We start from the raw sequence: 23,458 nt of genomic DNA on the forward strand, positions 1-23,458 counted from the left end.
GTAAAATTTAGGTTGTAACATAATGCGGTTTGATTCGGTTTGGTTCGGTTTACAAAATACAAACTGCAAACCGAACCGAACCGTGCGGTTTTGTTAAAAAATGACCCAAACTAATCCGAACCAAATGCGGTTTTTTGCGGTTTCGGCTTGGTTTGGTTTGGTTTGCGGTTTTCTATTGGGTTGGTTTGATTTTGAGCACCCCTAGTTATCATTCTATAAATATCAATACCTTTCATATAGTAAACAACTTGAAGAAAAAATTAAACAATTTTTTTTGCTCAACATGGATTTGATAACTTCTCAATCCAAAACACTAATTGGTATTATTTTGTCATTACATTTGCTTTGCTTATTTGCTCCATTCAATTTCAATTGGTCAGCTTTTTGGGTTGGTGTTGCACTTGCTGCTGTTACTGGAGTTTTTGGAATCACACTCTCTTTCCATAGGAATCTTTCTCATAAAAGCTTTAAGCTTCCCAAATGGCTTGAATATTTCTTTGCTTATTGTGGAGTTCATGCTATTCAGGTTGAATTTTTTCCTTCATAGTTATCATTTTTCTTTTGCATTCTTTTTTATATACACTATTAGAATTAGTTGAAGATGGTTAAATATGGTTTAAGTTAGTTAGGATTAATTAGGATTGCACACATCTATGACACATGTTAGTCATCTAACATATTTTTGACTCATCTGATTTTAATCGAACGATTAGCAATGTCGGAATGCATGCATGAATGTGGGATCTAAATTCATAATGTATATGATTATACAATTTATATTGTGATTCTAATTTTAAATTAAATTTTAATCGCCTTTAGTAACCTTGAACTAATTCTAAGCATATGTTTGGAACTACGTTTGTGTGACATTCTCGCGTCCCGAGGCACTTTCAACGTGGAAAATGGGAAGCTGGAAAATGGAGTTTTTGCGTTAACGTAGTCACTTGACGCGATTTTGTTAAACTTGATGAAAATCCAAACATACACTAAGATCTCTTTTACAAATAGTTTCCTTTTATTGAAGGGAAGATGATTTTTTTTTTCTTTCAATTTTGGTGTGCAGGGAAATCCTATTGCATGGGTAAGTATTCATAGGCATCACCATCGGTTCTGTGATTCAGAGAAGGATCCTCATAGCCCAATTAAAGGATTTTGGTTTAGTCATATGGGTTGGTTATTTGATACTAATTCTTTTGTAAAAAAGGTATGAATGTTCTCTCTCTATATCTAGCCGACCCAATCAATTCCAACATTTTATTCTAATTTAAAAAATGAATTTAAATTAAAAAAAATACAATTTTAAAAATGTAAAAATGAAGTTAACACTATATTGAATTTTTTTGATAAATCTGATATGTTTTTTAATTTTCTGGATTTTTCAAAAATCCGATAGTTTATTTTCAAAATCAAAGTTAACAGAATCGAAATTTTTGATATTTTTTTAGATATTTGAAAAAACTAATATAAAATCGTTATTTGTGCTTGAAAAATCTATGATTTTATACTAAATATTTGAAAAATCAGTATAAAAAACATGAATTCATAATTGATTTTAAAAAAAACTGATATAAAATCATAATTTTTTAAAAACAAATTATGATTTTACTCCAATTTATTTATTTTTTAAAAAAACTGGTGTAAATCTATTGCTTAACTAATTAAAAATAAATCGGTCCCTTCGAATATAGGATTTGTGCTATAGCGCAGATAGCATCTGAGAATGATTGACCCTAATTTAAAGATAATACAAATGTGTTGTGTATGCTTGAATTGACAAGAGTTTTACAAAATCAAATAGCAATGTGATTTTGCTAAAATTATGATTATTTCGAACTCAAAGTCAATTAAAACATGTACTTAGTCTACTTGTGAATTGATTGTGCAATTTTCATGTGTACAGTATGAAGAACCAATAAATGTTGGTGATTTAGAGAAACAATCCTTTTATAGATTTATTAGAAGCACTTACATTTTGCATCCATTGGCTATGGGAGCTCTTCTATATGCAGTTGGTGGATTTCCTTTCCTTGTTTGGGGAATGGTATGAAAATTTGTTAATTTCAAAGATTTAGTTGAAAACATCTTTCAAATTCACAAATTAAATAGGTGATTTTATAATTAATAGAAAGGAATTCAAATTTTGTAGGGTGTGAAGAGTTTTGTTGTTTACCATATCACTTGGTTTGTAAACTCAGCTTGCCATCTTTGGGGGAGCCAACCTTGGAATACAAAGGACTTATCTAAAAATAATTGGTATTGTTAAGAGATTAATTTTGATGCAATTGTCAATTAATCATAAACTATATTTTTTCTATGTATATATAAAAGTCATATCTTATTCTCTTTATTGTTATCTAAAATTTGTTAGGTGGGTGGCTTTGCTTTCATTTGGTGAGGGTTGGCACAATAATCACCATGCATTTGAGTATTCAGCTAGACATGGTTTAGAGTGGTGGCAAGTAGACATGACTTGGTACTTGGTGAAGTTTCTTCAAGCTATTGGTTTGGCAACAGAGGTTAAAGTACCAAGTGAGAGTCAAAAGCAGAGAATGGCATTGAAGAATAATGATGTGGTAGCCACATGAATCAAACAATTATTTTAAGGTGTGAAAATGAAAGATAAAATGATTTGAGAGGTATTTGAAGATGACATTAATTTATGTGTTTTCGTTTCTTTTCTTTCTACTTAATGTGGATTCTATGTGAACTTGTGTTGATTAAAATTCTAAACTTTAGTTGCATGTAAACTGAATTCATGTATGTTAAGTTATTAAAATTCAAATTTTATGTAAAATGTGTTTCTCAATAAAAATAATAGTAAATTTTTTTAAAGTTTTTGATTAGGTCTTGACTTATTTCTACAAAATTGGCTAGTAAAGTGGTGCTTGCACTCACTTATAAGCACATGTTTAAGCTATATATTGTTCGATGTGAGACTTTTAAACACACTCTTTCATGCTCATGATTGGACATCCGGAGCATGAAAATAAATAATGAGTGATTCGATAGTAGAAATCTAATAGCAGGTCGTCCAGTGGATTTTAAATGAGACTTTTGATACCGTGTTAAGAAATTTGGTTAGTGTTGGGAAAACAGACAAAGCATAGAGAAAAAGAGAAACACAATTACAACACAAGAACATAACGTGAAAACTCCAAAACTGGAGAAAAATCCTTGGTTGTGAAAATTGTCACAACACATAATATACCCTCAACTAACTATGGTCTCCAGTACACCACACCCTCCAAAACAAATATTTAACTACATCTCTAAAATACAAGATTAAAGTATTTTTGACTGGTGCATCTTGTAAGAAAAAACTTGAATCCTATATATAGTCTTGGACTCCTTATTCCTTCACAAAAATAAGCGATGTGAGACTTCTTCAACATGTGTATTTTCAACCAATCCCCACAACCTTCACCTTGATTGAAAATAATACTTTAACTTTCACTGTCTTCACCGACAATCATACTCCACCATAAAGAGTATCAACAAGTATATTTTCAACCAAACCGAACAATCTCCATCTTGATTGAAAATAATACACCAGCTTTCATTGTTTTCACCGACAATGATACTCTACCATAAAGAGTTATTGGAAGACATTTTTACTTGACTAATGAAAGGCCTTGTATCTGTTTTTCACTACAGTCACTACTAGAAAATTCGCTTTTAGTGACCGATTTAGCGATCATAATTTTTCGGTTGAAAAAGTACTAGTCGCTAAGCCTTTGCAACAAATTTAGTGAGAAAAATTTAGTGACCGAATTTGTAACTGAATTCAGCGACCAAATTTAGTGGCCGATTTTAGTGTTCTTTTTTCGTAAAATAAAATTAAAAATTGTGATACCAAGGAATCGAACTCAAACCTCGACATATTTTAATAAAGACCTTACAAATACACTACTTAATATCTTTTGTTTTATTTTATACCGAAACATATATGCATAAAACAAAGAAATAACTTTTTGGCTAAATTACACTTTTGGTCCCCCTATTTTGCCCAACTCACGATAACAGGCCCCCTATTTTATTTTTAAACAGTTTTAGTCCTCTATACCCACTTGTCAGCCAAAAAGTGCTGAGGTGTACATTTCATTAATTACGTGGCATTATTTTTGGTTGCCATGTCATTTTTAAATAAGTTGCAATATAATAATAACTTTAAACAAATTAAAAACAAATTAAAAACATATATTTGTAAATAAATTGCATTATTTTGATGCTGTAACCTAAATTTCATCGTTATTTTCTCCCTTCCAAGCCCCAATCTCCATCGTTCCCTTCTGCTTTCCGATTTTCATCTTTTTCTTCTCACTTCCAATTTGCAACGTTATCTTCTCCTTACCCAGTGCATCTTCTTCCCTTTCCTTTGTAATGGATTCTGAATCTGTGCAAATTTCAAGTTTGTCTTCTCATTCTAGGAGGAGAAGGATTCAATGCTATTGTGGGTTTGATTCTCCACTTTCAACATCGTGGACAACTCAAAATCCAGGTCGGAGGTTCTATGGCTGTGGGTTATATAAGGTACAATAAGAATCCCAAAATTTGATTATTGTTCATGCTAAAAATATGGGTAATGCCTAACCTTAATGTTAATTTACTTTTAATTTAGTTACATGGAAAGAAAGGGTGTTCCTTTTTTGATTGGTATGATGAGAAAATACCAGACCGCTCACAAGAAGTGATTAACTCTCTATTGAAGAAGGTTAATGAGTTGAAGAAGAAGGATGGTTTAATAAAGAAGAGTGATGATGACCTAAAGAAGAAGATCAAGTTGTTGATTGTTTTGCTGATTCTGTCCTGGGTTTTGATCATTATGTTGCTGACAAAATCATTTGCTTGAGTATTGTTTTAATTATGTAGTAGTATTGTTGTAAGGTTTGTCTCCAATTGATGGTTCCAATTGATGGTTTAGTGTACTAACTTTGTATTAGTATTGTGGTTACTTTGTGTTTGGGTTATTATGTATTTTGGTTATTATGTATTTTGGATCTTGATGCTGATGTATTATGATATATTGTGAGAATGAATCTGATTTTGTATATCATGTTATTACTATAGTTTAGTTTGGTTATTAATACTTATACTGTTATTATGATCATGTTATTGTTATATTTTGGGTATTGATACTGATATGATCATGTTATTGCAATTTGTAAGGCTGACAAAATAAATATCAAAAGATACTACAATATGTTACACATAAAAGTTGTAATCCATTACAAAATAACATGATCCAAGTTTAGACCAATAAACAGTGATAACATTTAAACAACAAAACAACATGATCCAAGTTTAGACCAACAAAAAGTGATAACATTTAAACAACAAAACACCATGATCCAAGTTTAGACCAAGACCAACAAAAAGTGATGCAGTAACAACATTAAAGCAATCAAGAATTCTCTTGAGTTTGTGGCGCTTAGGACCCTTGCGTCAAAACGGTAGGTGCGTCCTCGTTTGAAACAGTCCTTTGCTTTTTTGCATTGTTACTTCCTTTTGGCAATTGTCGATCCGCCGCCGTTTTGCCTTTACATGTTCTTGAATTGTGCCCAAGATTCCCACATGCCTTACACTTTACGGTAGTCAACGTTCTAGGATACGCACTGCTTGAAGTGGCTTCATCATTTGATTTATTTCTCTTTTTTTTTTTTGGCCGACCAGGAGCTCTTCTCATTACCGGCGGATGAATTGGCTCCCCTTGGGCTGTTGGCCAAAGCCTTGGACCATTGGAAGGTAGTATAATGTATGAATATGTTGCCAAATAACTTGTTTTCCTATATCAGCACCACATAAGTAAACCAAATAAGTAAACCATGATATATATAATTATGAATTCAATTCAGGTTCAATAACACCAATATAGCCATAACAGCATATTAGACCAATTAAGTATATTTGCATATAGAATCAATTCAGTATATTTGCAATATAGTATCAATACAAGAACAGTTTATTTGCATATTAGACCAATTCAGTATATAGTTCGGTCAACAACACTTTGTGCATTCATTTCATTCAGCCTACATTTTGTCAACAACACTTTGTGCCAAAATCGTATAACAGCATATTCAGTTCATATTCAGCATATACTAACAGCATATACTAACAACATATAATTGGTATCAATTCAGTTCATATTCAGTATCAGCATATACTAACAGCATATAATTGGTATCAATTCAGTTCATATTCAGTTCACTATCAGTATATTTGCAATTCAATTCAATATTCACTATCAGTATTCATATTCAGTATTCACTATCAGTATTCATATTCAATTCACTATCAGTATTCATATTCAGTTCAGTATTCATATCAGTTCAGTTGAGAAAGTATAGATCAGTTGAGAAAATACCTGTAGTATTGAGAAACGTACGGTTCAACTTCAGCCTTGTTGTGTAATATACAAATGATTGCATGGCCACAAGGAATTCCAGTCAAAGCCCATTTATGACAAGCACAGTAATGTCGTTGCAAATTCAGGTCCAATGTTAGACATGCCACACTTAATTATAACCGTACTACCAGGATTATATCGCCTTATCTCCTTAGCATAATTCCTTAAATGAGAATATTGCTCTGTCTAAGCTCCTTGAATTAGTTCCAATGATCGTGTCTTGGCCCTGTATGCTTGTGCAAATGACAGTTTCACTCCCCATTTCTCAAATGCTTATGCTATCAATCCCTTTGGCCTCATTTCTGGTGCATGTCTCAAGATATGCATGAATTTCTTAGCTAGCAACTCCGTTTTAGCTTGCCTATTCTTTGCTGTCCTATGACAAGAATGATCTTCCTTCAAACTTACTAGCTGCCAAAATGGGTTTCCTACTCTCTTACTAAATCTCATATAAAATGGACACTCCTTTTCACACTTAGCAACTATTCTTTTGGCATCATTTTTATCAAAGTGCAAGTTTTTCTTCCTTTCCAATGCATATGACGAAACTGCATCTTTAACAAGATTCTTTGTTGCAAAATTCATTCCTATCTCAAATCTCACTTCTTCACCAGAATCAGGCATCTTAAATTTGGGGTACCTATGTTCATCACCTTCATCTTCACTTCCTAAGGGAGTATCAAGGTCATCTGAATCAATTTGTTTGCCTTCATTAAAATCAGCTGCTGTTGTTGGTTCATGGTTTGAAGATACTTGGTTTCTATCATTTTATTCTTGCACAAAGGTATGACTAGGTACTTCATGTGTCCAATCCCAATCTTCTTTCTCTAAGTCATCGAATTCAATATCTACCAAGTCATCATCATCTTCCTGAATAAAATCAGAATCCTCTTCACTAACATACCCACTTTCATCCATTTCATCAGCCTCCATTTCCCCCCTTTCCTCAGTTTGCACTTGTACATCTTCCCTTTCCTCCACCCGTACATCTTCCCTTTCCTCCACCCGTACATCTTCCCTTTCCTCAAAATGCACGTCCTCCCTATTCTCTTCTTGCACTTCTTCCCTTTCAGTCTCGTCGGATTCAATAAAGATTGGCTCTTGAATAGGTTCAACATAAGCCCTTAATTCATCTTCGGTTATAACCTCTGGTTCATCTACAACATGCTCAACATATATATTAGCACATTCATGAGCAGACATAACTTCCCCAAATTTCAAGACATCATTGTCATTATTTAGCGGTTTAAGACCACGCCCAAATGAAAATTTGGGATCATGGTACCAGAGACATTTGAATCTTACATAACCCAAACTCTTGATAACTTCTTCAATTTCCATATATGACATTGTATCAATATCCCAACTCCAGTCCAAAGCTTTAACCTTTCCATTTACATAAAGTTTGTAAGGAAATTGAAGTAATGTACCCACGTGATTAATTTTCAACCTTACTGAATTAGTCTGAGATGGCCTAGAATAAAAAAAATTGTACAAAACTTAGGGTCTTCATCGCAACAAATTTAGGTTAACAGTAAATGCAGTAATCAACATACCTTGCAACAAATTTAGGGTCTTCCTTAGTAACGGAGGATGGTTGCCCATGAGTGGAAGACATTTGCAACTGATAAAATTTCAGAAAAATAAAGAGAATAAGGAAGAGTTAGGGTTTCAGTTTCAGTTTCGGATAAAATTTCAGAAAAATAAAGAGGATACGGGATAAAGTTTCAGTTACCTTTTCTGCAAATCGTCTTCTCCAGTTCGTCACTTCAGTGTTCTTCGCTTCGTCTTCTCCGATCAAGCTTCGTGTTCTTCGCCGTGAGATTCGCTTTGTGTTCTTCGCAAGTATTTTCCAGAAATGACTATTTTACTTTTTAAAAAACCATTACAACATTATTAAATCCACGTTTTCAATTTCTTTTTCTTTTTTTTTTACAATAAATAAATTAGAACCAAAAATAATGCCACGTAATTAATGAAATGTACACCTCAGCGCTTTTTGGCTGACAAGTGGGTATGGAGGACTAAAACTGTTTAAAAATAAAATAGGGGGCCTGTTATCGTGAGTTGGGCAAAATAGGGAGACCAAAAGTGTAATTTAGCCTAACTTTTTTTAATTTTAAAATAAATTTAAAAAATCATTATATAAATTTAATTTTATTATATATGAAATTTCATTGCACATATAAAAATTATATAATAAAAATAAAATTCACTTTTATGCAAATATAAATATAAAATAAAATTATTTTTTATATAAATATATATTTTATTCGTTTAAACAATAAAAAGGTGAAATTTTTACTAAAAAATAAATAATAAAAGAGAATTAATATCTTTAATAAATTGGAAGAGAAATTGTAACATAATAAAGAGGATTAAAAAAAATTAGTGACCGAAATTTCGATCTCTGATTTTTATATAATTGAAATTATATATAAAAATATTTTTTCATGATCGAATAGGCGGTCACAAAATTTTTGTCGCTAAATCGGTGGCTGATTTATTTTAGTGACCGATTCAGTGACCTCTTAAAGTTAACTCATGAATATCAAATTTTGATGGTTAATTCGGTCACTACAATAACAAAAAAAAATCAGTCTCTAAATCGATCACTTAAAGCGAATTTTCTAGTAGTGAATAGTTAAGTCAGTTTGTTGCAAAACCCATTGTTCCTCGTTTTGCACGCGTTTTAAAGTACATTAAGTCTGCTCCTGCAAAGTTAATTTATTTTCCTGCTTCAAGCTCTTTGAAATTATCAAATTTTGTTGATTTTGATTTAAATGATGGAGGAGAGGGAAAAATAGATTGATTCATAATCTCCACCATTTATTTTAAAATCTAATGGTTATGATTTATTATCATATTTTCATATAAAAATGTCATTCTTACATGATACGTCCTCTAAAGCCTTAACCTTTATATATATATATATATATATATATATATATATATATATATATATATATATATATATATATATATATATATATATATATATATATATATATATATATATATATATATATATATTATTTAACTATTTAAGAAAAATTCGAAACTTTTATTCTCAGACTCTCTAAAGCCTTAACCTTATCTTCAAAAAATGTGTTGTGTATAAAATGATCAAATTTTATTCAATATTTTTTCTTAAAAAAATGTGTTGTGTATAAGATGATCAAATTTTATTCAATATTTTTTCTTAAACTTTCTCAAAACTCTTACCTTTATTTTCAAAAATTGTGTCAGTCGTTTATTTTAAAAAAATATATATTTATTATTGTGACGACAATCAACATGATTTTTTTCAAAATTTTTTTTCATAACTTTAAAAAGAACTTTTTTTTGACACATACAAGCTAAACAAATACAACATACATTTGATTGATTTTTTTTTTTGACATACAAGCTAAACAAATATTGATTGAACTTTTTATCGCAATTTTGTTCAATGATCTAGATAATACACCAAAAAGACATTATCTTAGAAGATACTTTAAAAACAGTTTGTTAATGTGAAAACGATCATAACAAAATAATATCGAAAGGTATTGAAATCGATACTATTATTTATAAATTTTATAATAAAAAATAAATTGTGATTAATTCAATTGAAACAACCGTAATTAAAATCGCAATTCTATTGTAAAAGTCTTTATGCGACCACAACGTAACTGTTATTTAAAATCTTGGTCATTGGTCATGAATCCTAATGCTGCATTGATGAATGTTTTTGAAACCAAAAAATATACATCCCATGCCAACCATGGTCATGGTGTACATATTCCACCACCTACACCCGTGACTAATGAGAGTCTGCCTTGTTCAACGGATGTTACATTATGCTGCTCTGAAGTCTCAACCCTAACTTCTATGCACCACCAACACATTTATCACTACCTGGCTTACACATTTTCTCCTCGGGAAAGTAAAGTAGTATGAGAAAGGTGAATTATGTTCATGGGGATGAAGTTAAGAGAAAGGGAAATGCAGTCTTTTGCTTAGTGGTTTTAAGTTGAACAGAATATTGCATATGTAATGACAAATACTTCATTGAAAAATGTTATTTCAACATCATTTATTATAAGAATATTGCTCTCATTAAATGAGAAACTTTTATTTGAAATGTGTAACATGTTGGAGACGTTCAATTTTTTAAAAAAAACTTTATCATAATGTAAAATTGAAAATTTATTTAACTTACCATACTTTAAAAAAAAATTGTTAAATTTATTTTTTACTTACATTAATGATGTAGAATTTGTATTTTTTTTAATGGGGACGATGGGGTAGTGACTGACAGGTTACCGGCTGCAGGAGACTGTCGGATGGTGGAGGGAATGTAAGGCAGCACCAACCTGCAAAGAACAGGCGCATGCTATGTGACCGGAGACTGGGACAGTAGGTCACCTGTGGGGAGCATGTAGAATGGTCAGGAAAATAACACACAACTCATCTCGATAGCCCAAAACTCTGCATGCTCTATGCTAAATTCATAGGAGAAATTATAAAAATATAGTTAATGAGTTGTAGGAGTGAAAGAAAATGTGTAAAAATAATAGGGTCATAATAGGTCAAACAACAATGAGGTATCGGGTATGGCTATGAGTTGTATCTTACTCAATTAAAAGTCGGTTTGAGAGTTTGGAGATAGGAGTGACAAAATAGACTCGGTCCGTTGGACATGTCTGTTTTGTCTGCACTTTAAATATTTACCCTTTAAAGTGATCGTCTCGTTTTGTCCTGTATTCTTTGCGGGTTTTTACGGGCATGTGAATTAACACTTTTATATTTTTTTTAGGCCTAAAATGTGTAGAGTCCGCGGACATTCCATGTCCCGCCCACACTTTTGTGCGAGACGGGATAAGATTTTAGGCCTGCTCCATCAATCATGTCTGCTCCGTCTCGTTTTTTGCGGAATTTCGTCGGACGGACTTAAACGGGACGGGCATGTCTATTTGTCACCCCTATTTGAAAGGTAATAGAGGGGATGGCCATGTAAAAAGAAAGGTAACGAGTGGAAAAAATTAAAGAATATTGGTTTGGAGGGTTTGTTTTTATTCGTAATATCAAAATTTCATATTTTGAGGAACTCAAAATTTATATTGAATAAAAACTTTGGAGGATTCTAGTAGACTTACATAATTTGTTTGAATATTTTCTACTTTGTTATGGTATTCTAAAAATTAAAAATACAATAATAAAAAATATTATTTTATCATTTTATATAAAATTATTTTTTTAAAAATATATTAAATTTTTTATATTTTTTAAAAATTCGTTTTCAAAAACCATGTCTTATCTATTCCCTTCAAATTTGCAAACAAAAGCAATGAAGAGAGGAGCAGAGGTTATGTGAGATCCAAGGTCACCATAGAAAAATTCCAGTGTTGAAGTAAAACGATACAAACTCAAGTCTAGGCAATCCTAACAAGGAATTGGACAACCCTCAGCCATTGTGCCTATAAATCTAGAAGGCCTGGGTTTTTGGATGATTTCAAACCTACTCACATGGAGACTTTTGATAGAAAGCCAAATCCCAGAAGCATTTGACAACAATTACTCCCTCCCTCCGTTCCACAATAAATAATCTATCTAAAATAAAATGATGTCCCAAAATGAATAATTCATTTTAATTTTTAATACATTTTTTCCAATATCTACTCTTTAATTAATAAAATTTTTATCATTCTCAATACATAATAAGGGTACTGTTCTGGTCTGGGCCGAGCAGGCCCAACCCTTGATTATCAGCCGAGCAGGCCCACTTCCCTTGGGCCCAATTACTGAACAGATAGGGGCTGCCCGTCACGAGGACCCTGGCCGAGCAGGCCCAAACTTTTGGGCCCACGTGCTAGATAACCGTCAAGGAGTTATCCACGCACGAAGATCACGCGTCACGTCCCAGCGAAGGATTCGGTCAACCATCTCCGAACCCTACGCTATGTGCATCCAGAACGTGAGTCTCCTGCTGACTCAGCCCTAGCATGGGACGTTCTGGCAGTTCCCTAGCACGTGGGCCTCCAATTGGATTTGGCCCAATTAGGGAACCTTGGCCCAGCGCTGGGGGCTATAAATACCCTCTTTCACTAGAGGGTCAGGTATTCTATTCTCAACTCTAAACCTCATTCTCTGATAGCTACTGACTTAAGCATCGGAGAACCTTGCAGGTACCCCCCCCCCATCTTGCTCTTCAAGCCAGACATTACGCCTTGACGATTCTTCTGATCAGGTACGATCAGTGGCGCCGTCTGTGGGAACCTTGCTCCCCCTTCTTTAACAAAGATCAAAGCATAACCTTTCACCATCGTCATGGCCAACAACAACACACCCAGTCCTGATCCCTTTGTCCTGGAACAACTGATTGAAGATTCCAGCCGCGAACTGACAAACCGCCGCCGACAGGAACGTGCTTTTACCGGACAGAGGCAACAGACTCAGCACATTCAACATGTCCACGGCCTTCAACAAGTCCAGAACGTCGAACAAACCCGTCCTGAAGGACAGGTTCAGAACGGCGAAGACGGGCAGACCCGGCCCCAGACTGAACCAGACCAGCTCCAAGTGGTGAATGAAACTGATACCCGAGACGGGCAACACGCTTCCTCGTTCACCCACACCTCTGACAGACGAAGAAGCCGTAGTCCGGACGGGGAGGAACAGATCAACATTCCCGAGGGCGCTGATCCGACTGCCATTCTCCTACTCAAAGAGCTGCAGAAGACCAACCACCTCATCCGCCAACAGGGCGACCGCATCCACGACCTGGAAAGGAGGCGACGATATCGCTCCCCCCAGCGGAGGCTCCATCGGTCACGTTCCTATTCCTCTTCGCGGTCTCCCCCGAGGAGAAGTCGCAAGCGCAGTCCATCTAGGTCTCGCTCCCCCTCGAGGAGAAACCGGCGCCAGCGGTCTTATTCCCGCTCTCCTCCTCGGAAGACGCGGAAGAATCAGAAACCTGAAACCACTGAAGCCAAAGATCTCTCACCCGAGCAGGAGCGCCAAGGCCCCTCCAAAGCCGTGCAGAAAGTCCGCGAGCATTCTCCAAAAGACAACCGCAAAATCTCGGGCAAGCCACGCACTAAGCCCCAGCGGGGCAGACATTCAAACTCCCCTGAACCCAGTGACGAAGAGGATTTCCGCAGTCCCTTGTCCGAGCAAATCCGGCGTGTTCGTCTTCCCCGGGGGATGGAAAAACCACCAGCCTTGGACCACTATGACGGGACCACCGACCCCGATGACCATATAAGGAGCATCGAAGCTGTCATGGACTACCACGTGGTACGTGGATCCATCAAATGCCGCATCTTTCCGACCACACTAAGGAAAGGCGCGATGAATTGGTACAGGAATCTGCCCCCTAACTCCATCCACTCCTGGACCGAACTGAAGGATCTTTTCCTAAGCCACTTCACCGCGTCTCGTAAGCAACCAAAGTCAGAAGCAAACCTTGAGGCAGTAATCCAAGGTACCAACGAATCTTTGAGAGACTACCTCGACAGGTTCAACAAAGAAGCTGTCCAAGTGCAGACCGCGGACTACATGAAAAGGTACCTACTCGAACGAGGGCTCCTCCCCGGAAGCGACTTCAAAAAGGCCATCAAGATTGAGGAGGTCCACTCCATGAACGCCCTCCTTCGCAAGGCTCAGGCCTTCATCAGATATGAGGAAGCAGAGGCTGCGACCACGAGAGCATCACGGGACAACGATGCCGGTCGCAGTTCCAACCATGAGCCCTCAACTTCGAGGCGCGGGCACGAGAGAAGGAAAGACGACAGGTCTCTCGACATCAAAGAACGCCGGGGACCTTCTGGTCGTTTCAACGAATATACCCCGCTGAACGCCTCACGGGAAAGGATCCTAGCCGAATGCCAAAACACTGACTTCAAAAAGTCGAACATCAGACCCCCGAAGTCAAACCCCGCGAGGCCAGGAACTGACAAGTCCAAGTACTGCAAATACCACAGGAGCCATGGACACATGACCGAGGATTGTATTCACCTCAAGGACGCTATTGAAACACTAATCAAGGAAGATCGCCTTTCAAAATACACACAGAAAGGGGAACCTTCCCGAAGGGACGACCATAGAAACTCTGACGAAGGGAATTCGCCGGACAACAGGCCCCTACAGGTAGCCCTGTCAATAACCCGACCTGAAGATTTCATACCATCGGTCGGGGCACCTGCTGCACTCAGCAAATGGGAAGGATTCCCATTCGCCATGGTCGTCTCCAACGGCGGAGATCCGGGCTCTCTCACCATCAGTTCCGTAAAGAGAAAGTTCGATGAGCTGCTCAGTGCCAACGCGGACCTCGGCCCCACACTGAGAAAGTTCCGAGGGAAATCTGAACCAATCACCTTCTACCTGGAAGAGCTACCCGGCGGAGCTCCAAACGCCGCGATTCCTCTGCTCGTCCGAGCAAGAATGGTGAACTTCGATGTTCGACGGGTCCTAGTCGATGAAGGCAGCTCGGTCGACATCATGTACTCCCATCTCTTCCAGACACTCCAGCTGGACGACTCACACCTCACTCCCTACGTGGGTTCAGACCTTCAAGGCTTCAACGGAGCTACCACTAAACCATGGGGCTACGTCGAGCTGATTGTCACTTTCGGAGAAGGGGAGGCTTCCAGGCAAGTCAAAACTAGGTTCTTGGTGATCGAATGCAAAACCCTATACAACTGCATCATCGGGCGCCCCACTCTGGCCGAACTGACCGCCGTACCCTCCACAGTCCACCTGAAGATGAAGTTCTACACGAGGACCGGACGAGTGGCCACCATCAACGCCGATATTGAAGCAGCCAGAAGAATCTTCGACGCTTCCGTCAGAGGGTTAGAACTGATCGCTCCGCCGACCAGCTCCAACAAAAAGCCAAGGGCCGAAGACAAGCATCCTCAAGAAGATCAGCATCAGACAACCAACGTCAGCTCGGTCGACCTGGACGCCCGGTTTGCAGAAGAAGAACAAAAGACTGGGGAAGAGTCGAGATCTAAATCACCTCACCCCTTCCGACCAGTTCCGGACGGAGATTTCGAGCTGGTCCCCTTGGGCGAAAACCCTGACAAAGCAGTGAAAATTGGTAAGGGGATCCCAGACCTTCCGAGGAAGCAGCTCATAGCCTGTCTTCGAGCCAATGCTGATCTGTTCGCTTGGAGCGCCGCGGAAATGCCCGGACTCGACCCTGAGGTCGCCTGCCACCACCTCTCCATCAATCCAGCCGCAAAGGCCGTAGTTCAACGTAGGCGTCGGCAGTCTCCCGAGAAAGCGGAGGCTGCCGAGAAAGCTGTAAAAGACCTCTTAGAGGCAAATTTTATTTCCGAGGCCAAGTATTCAACTTGGCTCTCAAACGTTGTACTTGTTAAGAATTCTAATGGAAAATGGAGAATGTGTGTTAATTATACTGATGTTAACCGGGCATGTCCAAAAGACGCCTATCCGTTACCAAACATTGATAGACTGGTCGACAACTTGGCCGGCTATAAATTATTATCTTTTATGGATGCTTATTCAGGTTACAACCAGATCCTGATGGCGAGGAGCGACAAGCAGTACACGGCGTTCATGACCGAGTCGGGCAATTACTACTACAACGTAATGCCCTTCGGTCTCAAAAACGCGGGCTCCACGTATCAACGGATGATGAACAAAGTGTTCCAAGGGGAGATCGGCGACACCCTCGAGGTATACATGGACGATATGATCGTCAAGTCTCGAGGGGACACCGACCACACCTCCCATCTCGAGCGCGTATTCGAGCGGGCCAGATCCTGCAAGATGCGCTTCAACCCGGAGAAATGCACATTCGGCGTCCGAGCGGGGAAATTCCTCGGTTTCTATCTGACCGAACGGGGAATAGAAGCCAACCCGGATAAATGCCGAGCATTCTCCGAGCTCCCTACTCCCAACAATAAAAAATCCATCCAAGTATTAAACGGGATGCTCACTGCGCTATCACGTTTCGTCGCGAAATCCGCCCAGCACACCCTCCCTTTCTTCAAACTGCTACGCAAAGAAGCAGCCTTTGAGTGGTCCGAAGAGTGCGAGCAAGCACTAGCACACCTCAAACAAATACTTTCCTCGCCGCCCGTCCTTTCTCGACCCGACGACAACGAACCTCTGTACCTTTACCTGGCCGTCTCAAACGAGGCAGTCAGCGCGGCTTTGATCCGAGAAACCGTAGACGGGCAAAAACCTGTGTATTTTACCAGCAAGGCCCTACAGGGACCCGAGGTACGATACCAACAGATCGAGAAAGTCGCCATGGCCCTAGTAATAGCGGCCAGGAGGCTACGATACTACTTCCTCGCTTACACAATCTTCGTTCGGACGGATCAACCCATCAAACAACTCCTCAGCCGACCAGACATGGCCGGCAGAATGTTAAGATGGTCCCTCGAGCTTTCGGAATTCGACGTACAGTATGAGAGCAGGAAGGCGTTAAAAGCTCAGGCGCTGGCGGACTTCGTAGCCGAAATGACTTCTATCACCGACTCACCCTACGCAACTAAAGACAAGTGGACCATCTACGTAGATGGCGCCTCAAGCAGCTCGGGCAGCGGGGCTGGCATTATCTTGGAAAACGGCGAGGGTCTTATCATAGAAGTATCCTTAGTCCTCTCCTTCAACACGTCAAACAACCAGGCCGAATATGAAGCCCTCCTCGCTGGACTGCGACTCGCCGAGGACATAGGAGCACAAGAGGTCAAGATCTACACTGATTCCCAACTCGTCGCATCCCATATCAGCGGCGAGTACCAAGCCAAAAACGACGTACTCGCCGAATATCTCACGCTCGTGAAAGATAAGATGAAAAAATTCGCCAAAGCGAAAGTTGAGCATATCCCCCGAGAACACAATTCGCGCGCCGACATACTATCCAAACTTGCGAGCACGAGAAAGAAAGGGGGAAACAAATCGGTTATCCAAGAAATTCTGCCTAGGCCAAGTGTAGGCGAAAACGCGCGAGCTCCACAGATATTCGCCATCGGGGACGACCAATGCTGGATGACCCCAGTGTACAACTTCCTCACAAAAGACGAGCTCCCCGCCGACGCGAAAGAAGCCTCAACAATTAAGAGACGAGCGTGCTCATACACTATCCTCGAAAACAAGCTATACCGACGAGGTTTCTCCATTCCCCTCCTTAAATGCATCGACGCCTCGCAAGCACTAGAGGTACTCCAGGAACTCCATGATGGAATCAACGGCCAGCACCTCGGTGGACGCTCACTAGCTAGGAAAGCCCTCAGAGCCGGCTATTATTGGTCGACCATGCAGCAGGACGCCAAAGAGTACGTCAAGAAATGCGACAAATGCCAGCGTCACGCCGACATGCACCTGGCACCCCCGAACGAGCTCAAATCTCTCTCCTCACCTTGGCCTTTCTCTACGTGGGGAATGGACCTCCTCGGACCTTTCCCGGTCGGCTCCTACCAAAACAAATACCTGGTGGTCGCTGTAGACTACTTCACAAAATGGATAGAAGCTGAAGCACTCGCTAAAATCACATCCCAAAACGTACTCCGATTCTACAAGAGGAACATACTCGCTCGATTCGGGGTACCACAGGCGATAATAACCGACAACGGCACCCTGTTCACGGACAGAAAATTCCAGGAATTCGTGGCCAAACTCGGGACAAAGCAGCACTTCACTTCAGTCGAGCACCCCCAAACCAACGGACAGGCCGAAGCCGCCAACCGGGTCATCCTCCGTGGATTGAAGAGAAGGCTGGGTGAGGCGAAAAAAGCTTGGGTCGAAGAGCTACACAGCGTCCTCTGGGCATACAGGACGACCCCGCATTCAACCACGGGCGAAACACCGTTCAGGCTAACCTATGGCACAGAAGCCGTGATCCCCGTGGAAATCCGAGAACCGTCTCGTCGGACTGAGTCACCTCTAGAGGAAGAGCTCACCGACGAAGCCATGAGAGAAGAGCTCGACATGGTCGAGGAGATCCGAGCAGGATCCTCCCTGCGAGAGGCGAAATTGAAACAACAAATAGCGTTAAGACATGACACCAAAGTCGTCAGGCGCTCCTTCGAAGTCGGAGACTTAGTGCTCCGTAGGAACATGAAAGATTCACGCGAAGGCAAACTAGCCCCAAACTGGGAAGGTCCGTACCGAGTGTACGATAAAACCGAAAACGGTGCGTATTACCTCGAGAACCTTCTCGGCGAAAAACTAGCTCGACCTTGGAATGCTGAAAAACTCAGACGCTACTACAGTTAGAAACAACCTAACACTACCCGGCCGCTCGTGACGAACACGAGGAAGATACGGGCGAGGACTCGCGCCATGGTACAAGCGCGTATGCTCCACGACAGCTTCAGTCGGATAACCCTACTAGGAGGCAAAGCCGACTACACGGCGGGCCTTACACACAGACCCTCCGCGGAAGTACCTGCACGGCAGAACCCCAGCTCGCGATGGGATCGTTCACGCCGCGAGCACCTGGCCCCGACCGCGGCCTCGCGCTCGCTTATAGCGCACACCTGCTCTGCGCACCCGGACCGTTCCCCACACGCCCGGGCCATAAACCTCGGTCGAGCACAAACGTAAATCAAGCATAAACACAAAACATACATCGGATAAGCACAAATAAACATTGGAGCATAAAACTATTAAAAACCGACCAAATTGGCCGGAGATATCCAAATATTACAAAAAATTATCCGGGCATCACCCAACTAGCTACCTTGGCACGCAGGCCACAAAATACTGGCACGCAGGCCACAAAACATCGGCACGCATGCCATAACAATGAAAGACTGGTCAAACATCGCCATCTTCGTCCTCGGCACCCTCATCCTCACCCTGGGGTTCCTCCTCATCTTCCCAGTCCTCGAACTCCGGGTTCGGTTCAATTCGCCCATCCACGACCTTATGGTATGGACCAATGCCCTTCGTCACCAAACGCGGGTTGAGGACCTTCAGCTGATCCACCGCAGCTTTAAAACCGACCCCCAAGGAAGCTACACAGTCGACCTCCAGCTCCCTCACCTTGCCCAGAAGCTGAGGACGCGTCACCAAGGCTTTCTCGTCCTCATCTTCCTCGGCAGCAGGGAGATGAGCCCTCTCCAACTCGGCAATCCTCTCGCGGAGCCTTTTTCCCTCGGCCTCCAAGTCCGCAACCTTGTTGCGCTCTTTGACGAGATCCTCCACTATCCCGCTCTGGACCTCATACTTGTCCTTGTACTGTTCGAACTCGTGCTCCAGCCCATCGTACTTGATCTGAAGAGCATCGTATTCCTTCTGAGGACAGACATTCTGAGCGTTAAGAGCCAAGGCCAAGGCGGCCACCCTCATCATCCCTTCGAGGTCCTCGGACAAATCCTTGTCTCGAGTCACCCTGTCCCGCTTGACGATGTGCCTCACCTCCTCCCGCTCGAGGAGAACATTTTTCTTTGAGAAGATCCCCCTATGCAGAGTACAAGAAGGCAGCACAATGTCCTCCTCGGAAGGGTTGTCGATGATAAGAGGGCGAAACTCCCCGGTCCCGTCATTCTTTTGTTTCTTTCCGGCCGGAGAACCACGCGAGCTCGTCCCGACTGACAAGGGAGAACCACTACCGGGGACACTCGCAGCCGCCGCCTTGACCTCCTCGACCCGCGATCGCTTCCCAGACACTTTGGCAGCCCCCTTGTTCTTGGCCCGCATCTTCGTAATTTTGTCGTGCAAGTCGGCCATTTTTCCTGCAAAATAAAGAGTTAGAACCAAAAAGGTGTTATTTGAGCAAACAATAGTTATCTCACCTAACAAAATCATAGCGTCCCCGTAACTTCCGCACTCGAGGACAGCTTTGGTGTTGATGTGCCGAGGCTCCAGCATAGGGCCGCCATCCTCCTCGAATAGGGGATCCCCGTTGGGATATGTACATATTGCCGGTCTAAACCCGTCCACAAAAGAAGCGAGCCGCCGATACCCCCCTGTATCGCGCTTGTTGAGATCCTCGTCCCGGAAGATGTAATTGTCAGTCCCACGCTCGAAATGGTCAGGTTGCCACTCTAACGGGAACCGAGCAGCTGGGCCCACTTTCCTCACCCCATCCTCAATATACTCGCGCTCCTCAAACAAATGACCCTCGGCATCAGGAGTGAGCGGCTTAATTATAAAATACCGGTTCTTAAAGTGCTTGACAGAGTCCTGGTAAATAGCGAACAGCTTCTTCGGCTGCTTGAACGACACCCAACTCCACTTGCCGTCCCGATCACGCAACCTCTGCAAATGGAAAATTCTAAAGAAAAGGGGCAGAGTCGCTTCGACCTCCAAATACCCGCACACGATCTCAAAGGCCCTTAAGAACGCCAAAGCGTTGGGATGAAGCTGAGACGGGCAGAGCCGCAACCAGCTGAAGACACTCCGTTGCAAATGAGTGAAGGGGAGACGGAGACCAGCCTCCTTAAAGACGAACTCATACATTGCGAAACGGGGGCCGGGAAATCGCGAGCAGACCCTCTGATGAGATTTGGGCACAAAGGCCCCCCAAGAAGGCTCCTCGTCTTCGTCAAGGTCCTCGATGACGTTAAAGGCTTCTTTGGGATGACTCGTGAAGCGCGATGCAATCATCCTCGGCTCAACAGCCACCCATTCTTCAAGTGCCCTAGGGGAAGTCTCTACGACGGGAACGTCATCTTGCGCGCCAACAGCTTCCTCCCCATCTGAAATGTCGAAGACGACATCATCCTTGTTCTCGTCGGCCATTTACCTGAAAAGCAGAGGAAACCGTGAATTCGACTGGTCAAATCCACCCTTCCACCGCAAGTCAAGTGAAAGGGCGAGGAAAAGGGACGAGGAAAACTCCCCCAATCATCAAATGGCCGACGAGCTAAAGTGTTCTCCAAATATATACGCCGCACGCAGCGGAGGTCGGCGAATTCATACCCTCACCAAGACGTGCAACCTCCACCGCTCGTGGCCTTCATACCACTCTCTAGCAATCCTAAAAGCTGGACGTCTCATTCAAACGTTCTAGCCCCGTTCACTCAAAACTCACTCGGCAAACGCACGAGAAAAACGGTGTCTTCTAGGCTTACTCGGCGAATTAATAAACCTTCCTCGTCACGCTCATCAACCATGCTCGCCTCACTCAAAACTAATGCATAAAACTTAAATAAAAACATAAAGGAGACGAAGAACTTACTTGGAGAAAGCGAAGAAGGTATGAACAAGACGAGGAGAAGAGCAGTGAGCGGAACTTGAAGGCTTGAGAAATGCTAAGTGCTAAATGAGTGACCTCCTCACTCCTTATATAGGGAAAGAAGGCCAAAGGGTGTCATGATGGCCTAGGCAGCCTAGGAGACGCCATCATTGCCTACACCCCAAAGACGGCTCCCTCCACGAAAAGCTGCCACGCGTCCCAAGGACCTTGAGAACTCCAAGAGACGCCGTCTACTTTCATCCCTAGAAACGGCGCAGTAATGATTACAGCCTGTACAGCTGACACCTGTCAATCACGCTAATGAATGACAACCAATAAGGTTAAAAACCAAGACAACTGGCGACCGACCTAAGCCCTCGAGGAGCCCATAATTTGGAACTATGCCCGGCTAAACCTCCTCGTTAAAGTCATCACCCCTATTAGGCCAATGACTTGGGGGGCTCCTGTTCTGGTCTGGGCCGAGCAGACCCAACCCTTGATTATCAGCCGAGCAGGCCCACTTCCCTTGGGCCCAATTACTGAACAGATAGGGGCTGCCCGTCACGAGGACCCTGGCCGAGCAGGCCCAAACTTTTGGGCCCACGTGCTAGATAACCGTCAAGGAGTTATCCACGCACGAAGATCACGCGTCACGTCCCAGCGAAGGATTCGGTCAACCATCTCCGAACCCTACGCTATGTGCATCCAGAACGTGAGTCTCCTGCTGACTCAGCCCTAGCATGGGACGTTCTGGCAGTTCCCTAGCACGTGGGCCTCCAATTGGATTTGGCCCAATTAGGGAACCTTGGCCCAGCGCTGGGGGCTATAAATACCCTCTTTCACTAGAGGGTCAGGTATTCTATTCTCAACTCTAAACCTCATTCTCTGATAGCTACTGACTTAAGCATCGGAGAACCTTGCAGGTACCCCCCCATCTTGCTCTTCAAGCCAGACATTACGCCTTGACGATTCTTCTGATCAGGTACGATCAGGTACTATAATAAAAATATTATTTTCTCTCTTACTTTTAACCACTTTTCTTAATCTGTGTGAAATTGTGGGTCATTCATTGTGAGACGGATGAAGTAATATTCTGTGCATGTTTACTTTGACTTTTGGAATGATCAAAAGTGATTTCAAAGGTGTATAATTGATTTTGAAATGATTTTCAGTTATTTAGTTCTCCTAAAACATAATTGATTATGCATCTATAATTGATTTTATTACAACCTAAAATTCATAATTTTTTTTATTTAAAGGTGTTTTTGCACAATACAATTTATATTGTTCAATTCACTTTTTATATAAATGTATCCAAACATAAATGAATTCAACTAAACTCAATTCTTTAAAAATTAAATCTATTAAACTCAATTATGCCAAAACCAATTATATCAACCGTCAATCCAAACACACACTCTAATGAAGTAGTTGCGCCATATAAAAAAATTAAGATGATCGCTAACATAAAATAGAGAATATAAATAAAACGTAAATAATATTTTATATAAAGTATTTAAGTTAAACTAAATATAAAGTTAAATATAAAGTTAAATATAAAGTTGATTATCAAAAAATTAAATTACACTTTAAAATAATTCAAGCGTTCTAAGTGACTTGAAATCATCAATAATAGAATCAGAATTGATGTTTGCATTATTCTCCCTTTCAATATATATATATATATATATATATATATATATATATATATATATATATATATATATATATATATTTTTCATGCTATCTCCTAGAAATCCAACATCCATATTATTTTTCAATATAGTCTTGATAATTTTGATTGTTGAAAAAACCTCTCAATAATGTCCGTAGAAACTAGAACAGTCGTGATAAGACGAAGTAGTATATCAATCAAGATGTAAATTTCAGCCTATCCAATTGCAATT

At 40.9% G+C, this 23,458-nt stretch overlaps 2 protein-coding genes across 2 annotated transcripts; both read left to right on the forward strand.

Annotated features, from left to right (window-relative positions):
* The first annotated feature begins 260 nt into the window (after positions 1–260).
* Positions 261–2,607, forward strand: LOC131606132 (palmitoyl-monogalactosyldiacylglycerol delta-7 desaturase, chloroplastic-like). Its single transcript, XM_058878409.1, has 5 exons — positions 261–526; positions 1,064–1,204; positions 1,901–2,041; positions 2,147–2,253; positions 2,369–2,607. The coding sequence occupies exons 1-5, from the start codon at positions 284–286 to the stop codon at positions 2,583–2,585; spliced, it is 849 nt and encodes a 282-aa protein (XP_058734392.1). The 5' UTR covers positions 261–283; the 3' UTR covers positions 2,586–2,607.
* A 1,695-nt stretch (positions 2,608–4,302) lies between these two features.
* Positions 4,303–4,899, forward strand: LOC131606133 (uncharacterized). Its single transcript, XM_058878410.1, has 2 exons — positions 4,303–4,530; positions 4,619–4,899. The coding sequence occupies exons 1-2, from the start codon at positions 4,381–4,383 to the stop codon at positions 4,847–4,849; spliced, it is 381 nt and encodes a 126-aa protein (XP_058734393.1). The 5' UTR covers positions 4,303–4,380; the 3' UTR covers positions 4,850–4,899.
* Positions 4,900–23,458: the final 18,559 nt, after the last annotated feature.

The sequence above is a fragment of the Vicia villosa genome, linkage group LG5, assembly GCF_029867415.1.
Source record: "Vicia villosa cultivar HV-30 ecotype Madison, WI linkage group LG5, Vvil1.0, whole genome shotgun sequence".
Lineage (NCBI taxonomy): Eukaryota > Viridiplantae > Streptophyta > Magnoliopsida > Fabales > Fabaceae > Vicia > Vicia villosa.

Coding starts and splice junctions, on each gene's coding strand:
- LOC131606132 (XM_058878409.1), top strand. CDS start 284: ATGGATTTGATAACTTCTCAATCCAAAACACTAATTGGTATTATTTTG. Junction 527..1,063: donor GTGGAGTTCATGCTATTCAG/GTTGAATTTTTT, acceptor TTTGGTGTGCAG/GGAAATCCTATTGCATGGGT. Junction 1,205..1,900: donor CTAATTCTTTTGTAAAAAAG/GTATGAATGTTC, acceptor TCATGTGTACAG/TATGAAGAACCAATAAATGT.
- LOC131606133 (XM_058878410.1), top strand. CDS start 4,381: ATGGATTCTGAATCTGTGCAAATTTCAAGTTTGTCTTCTCATTCTAGG. Junction 4,531..4,618: donor ATGGCTGTGGGTTATATAAG/GTACAATAAGAA, acceptor CTTTTAATTTAG/TTACATGGAAAGAAAGGGTG.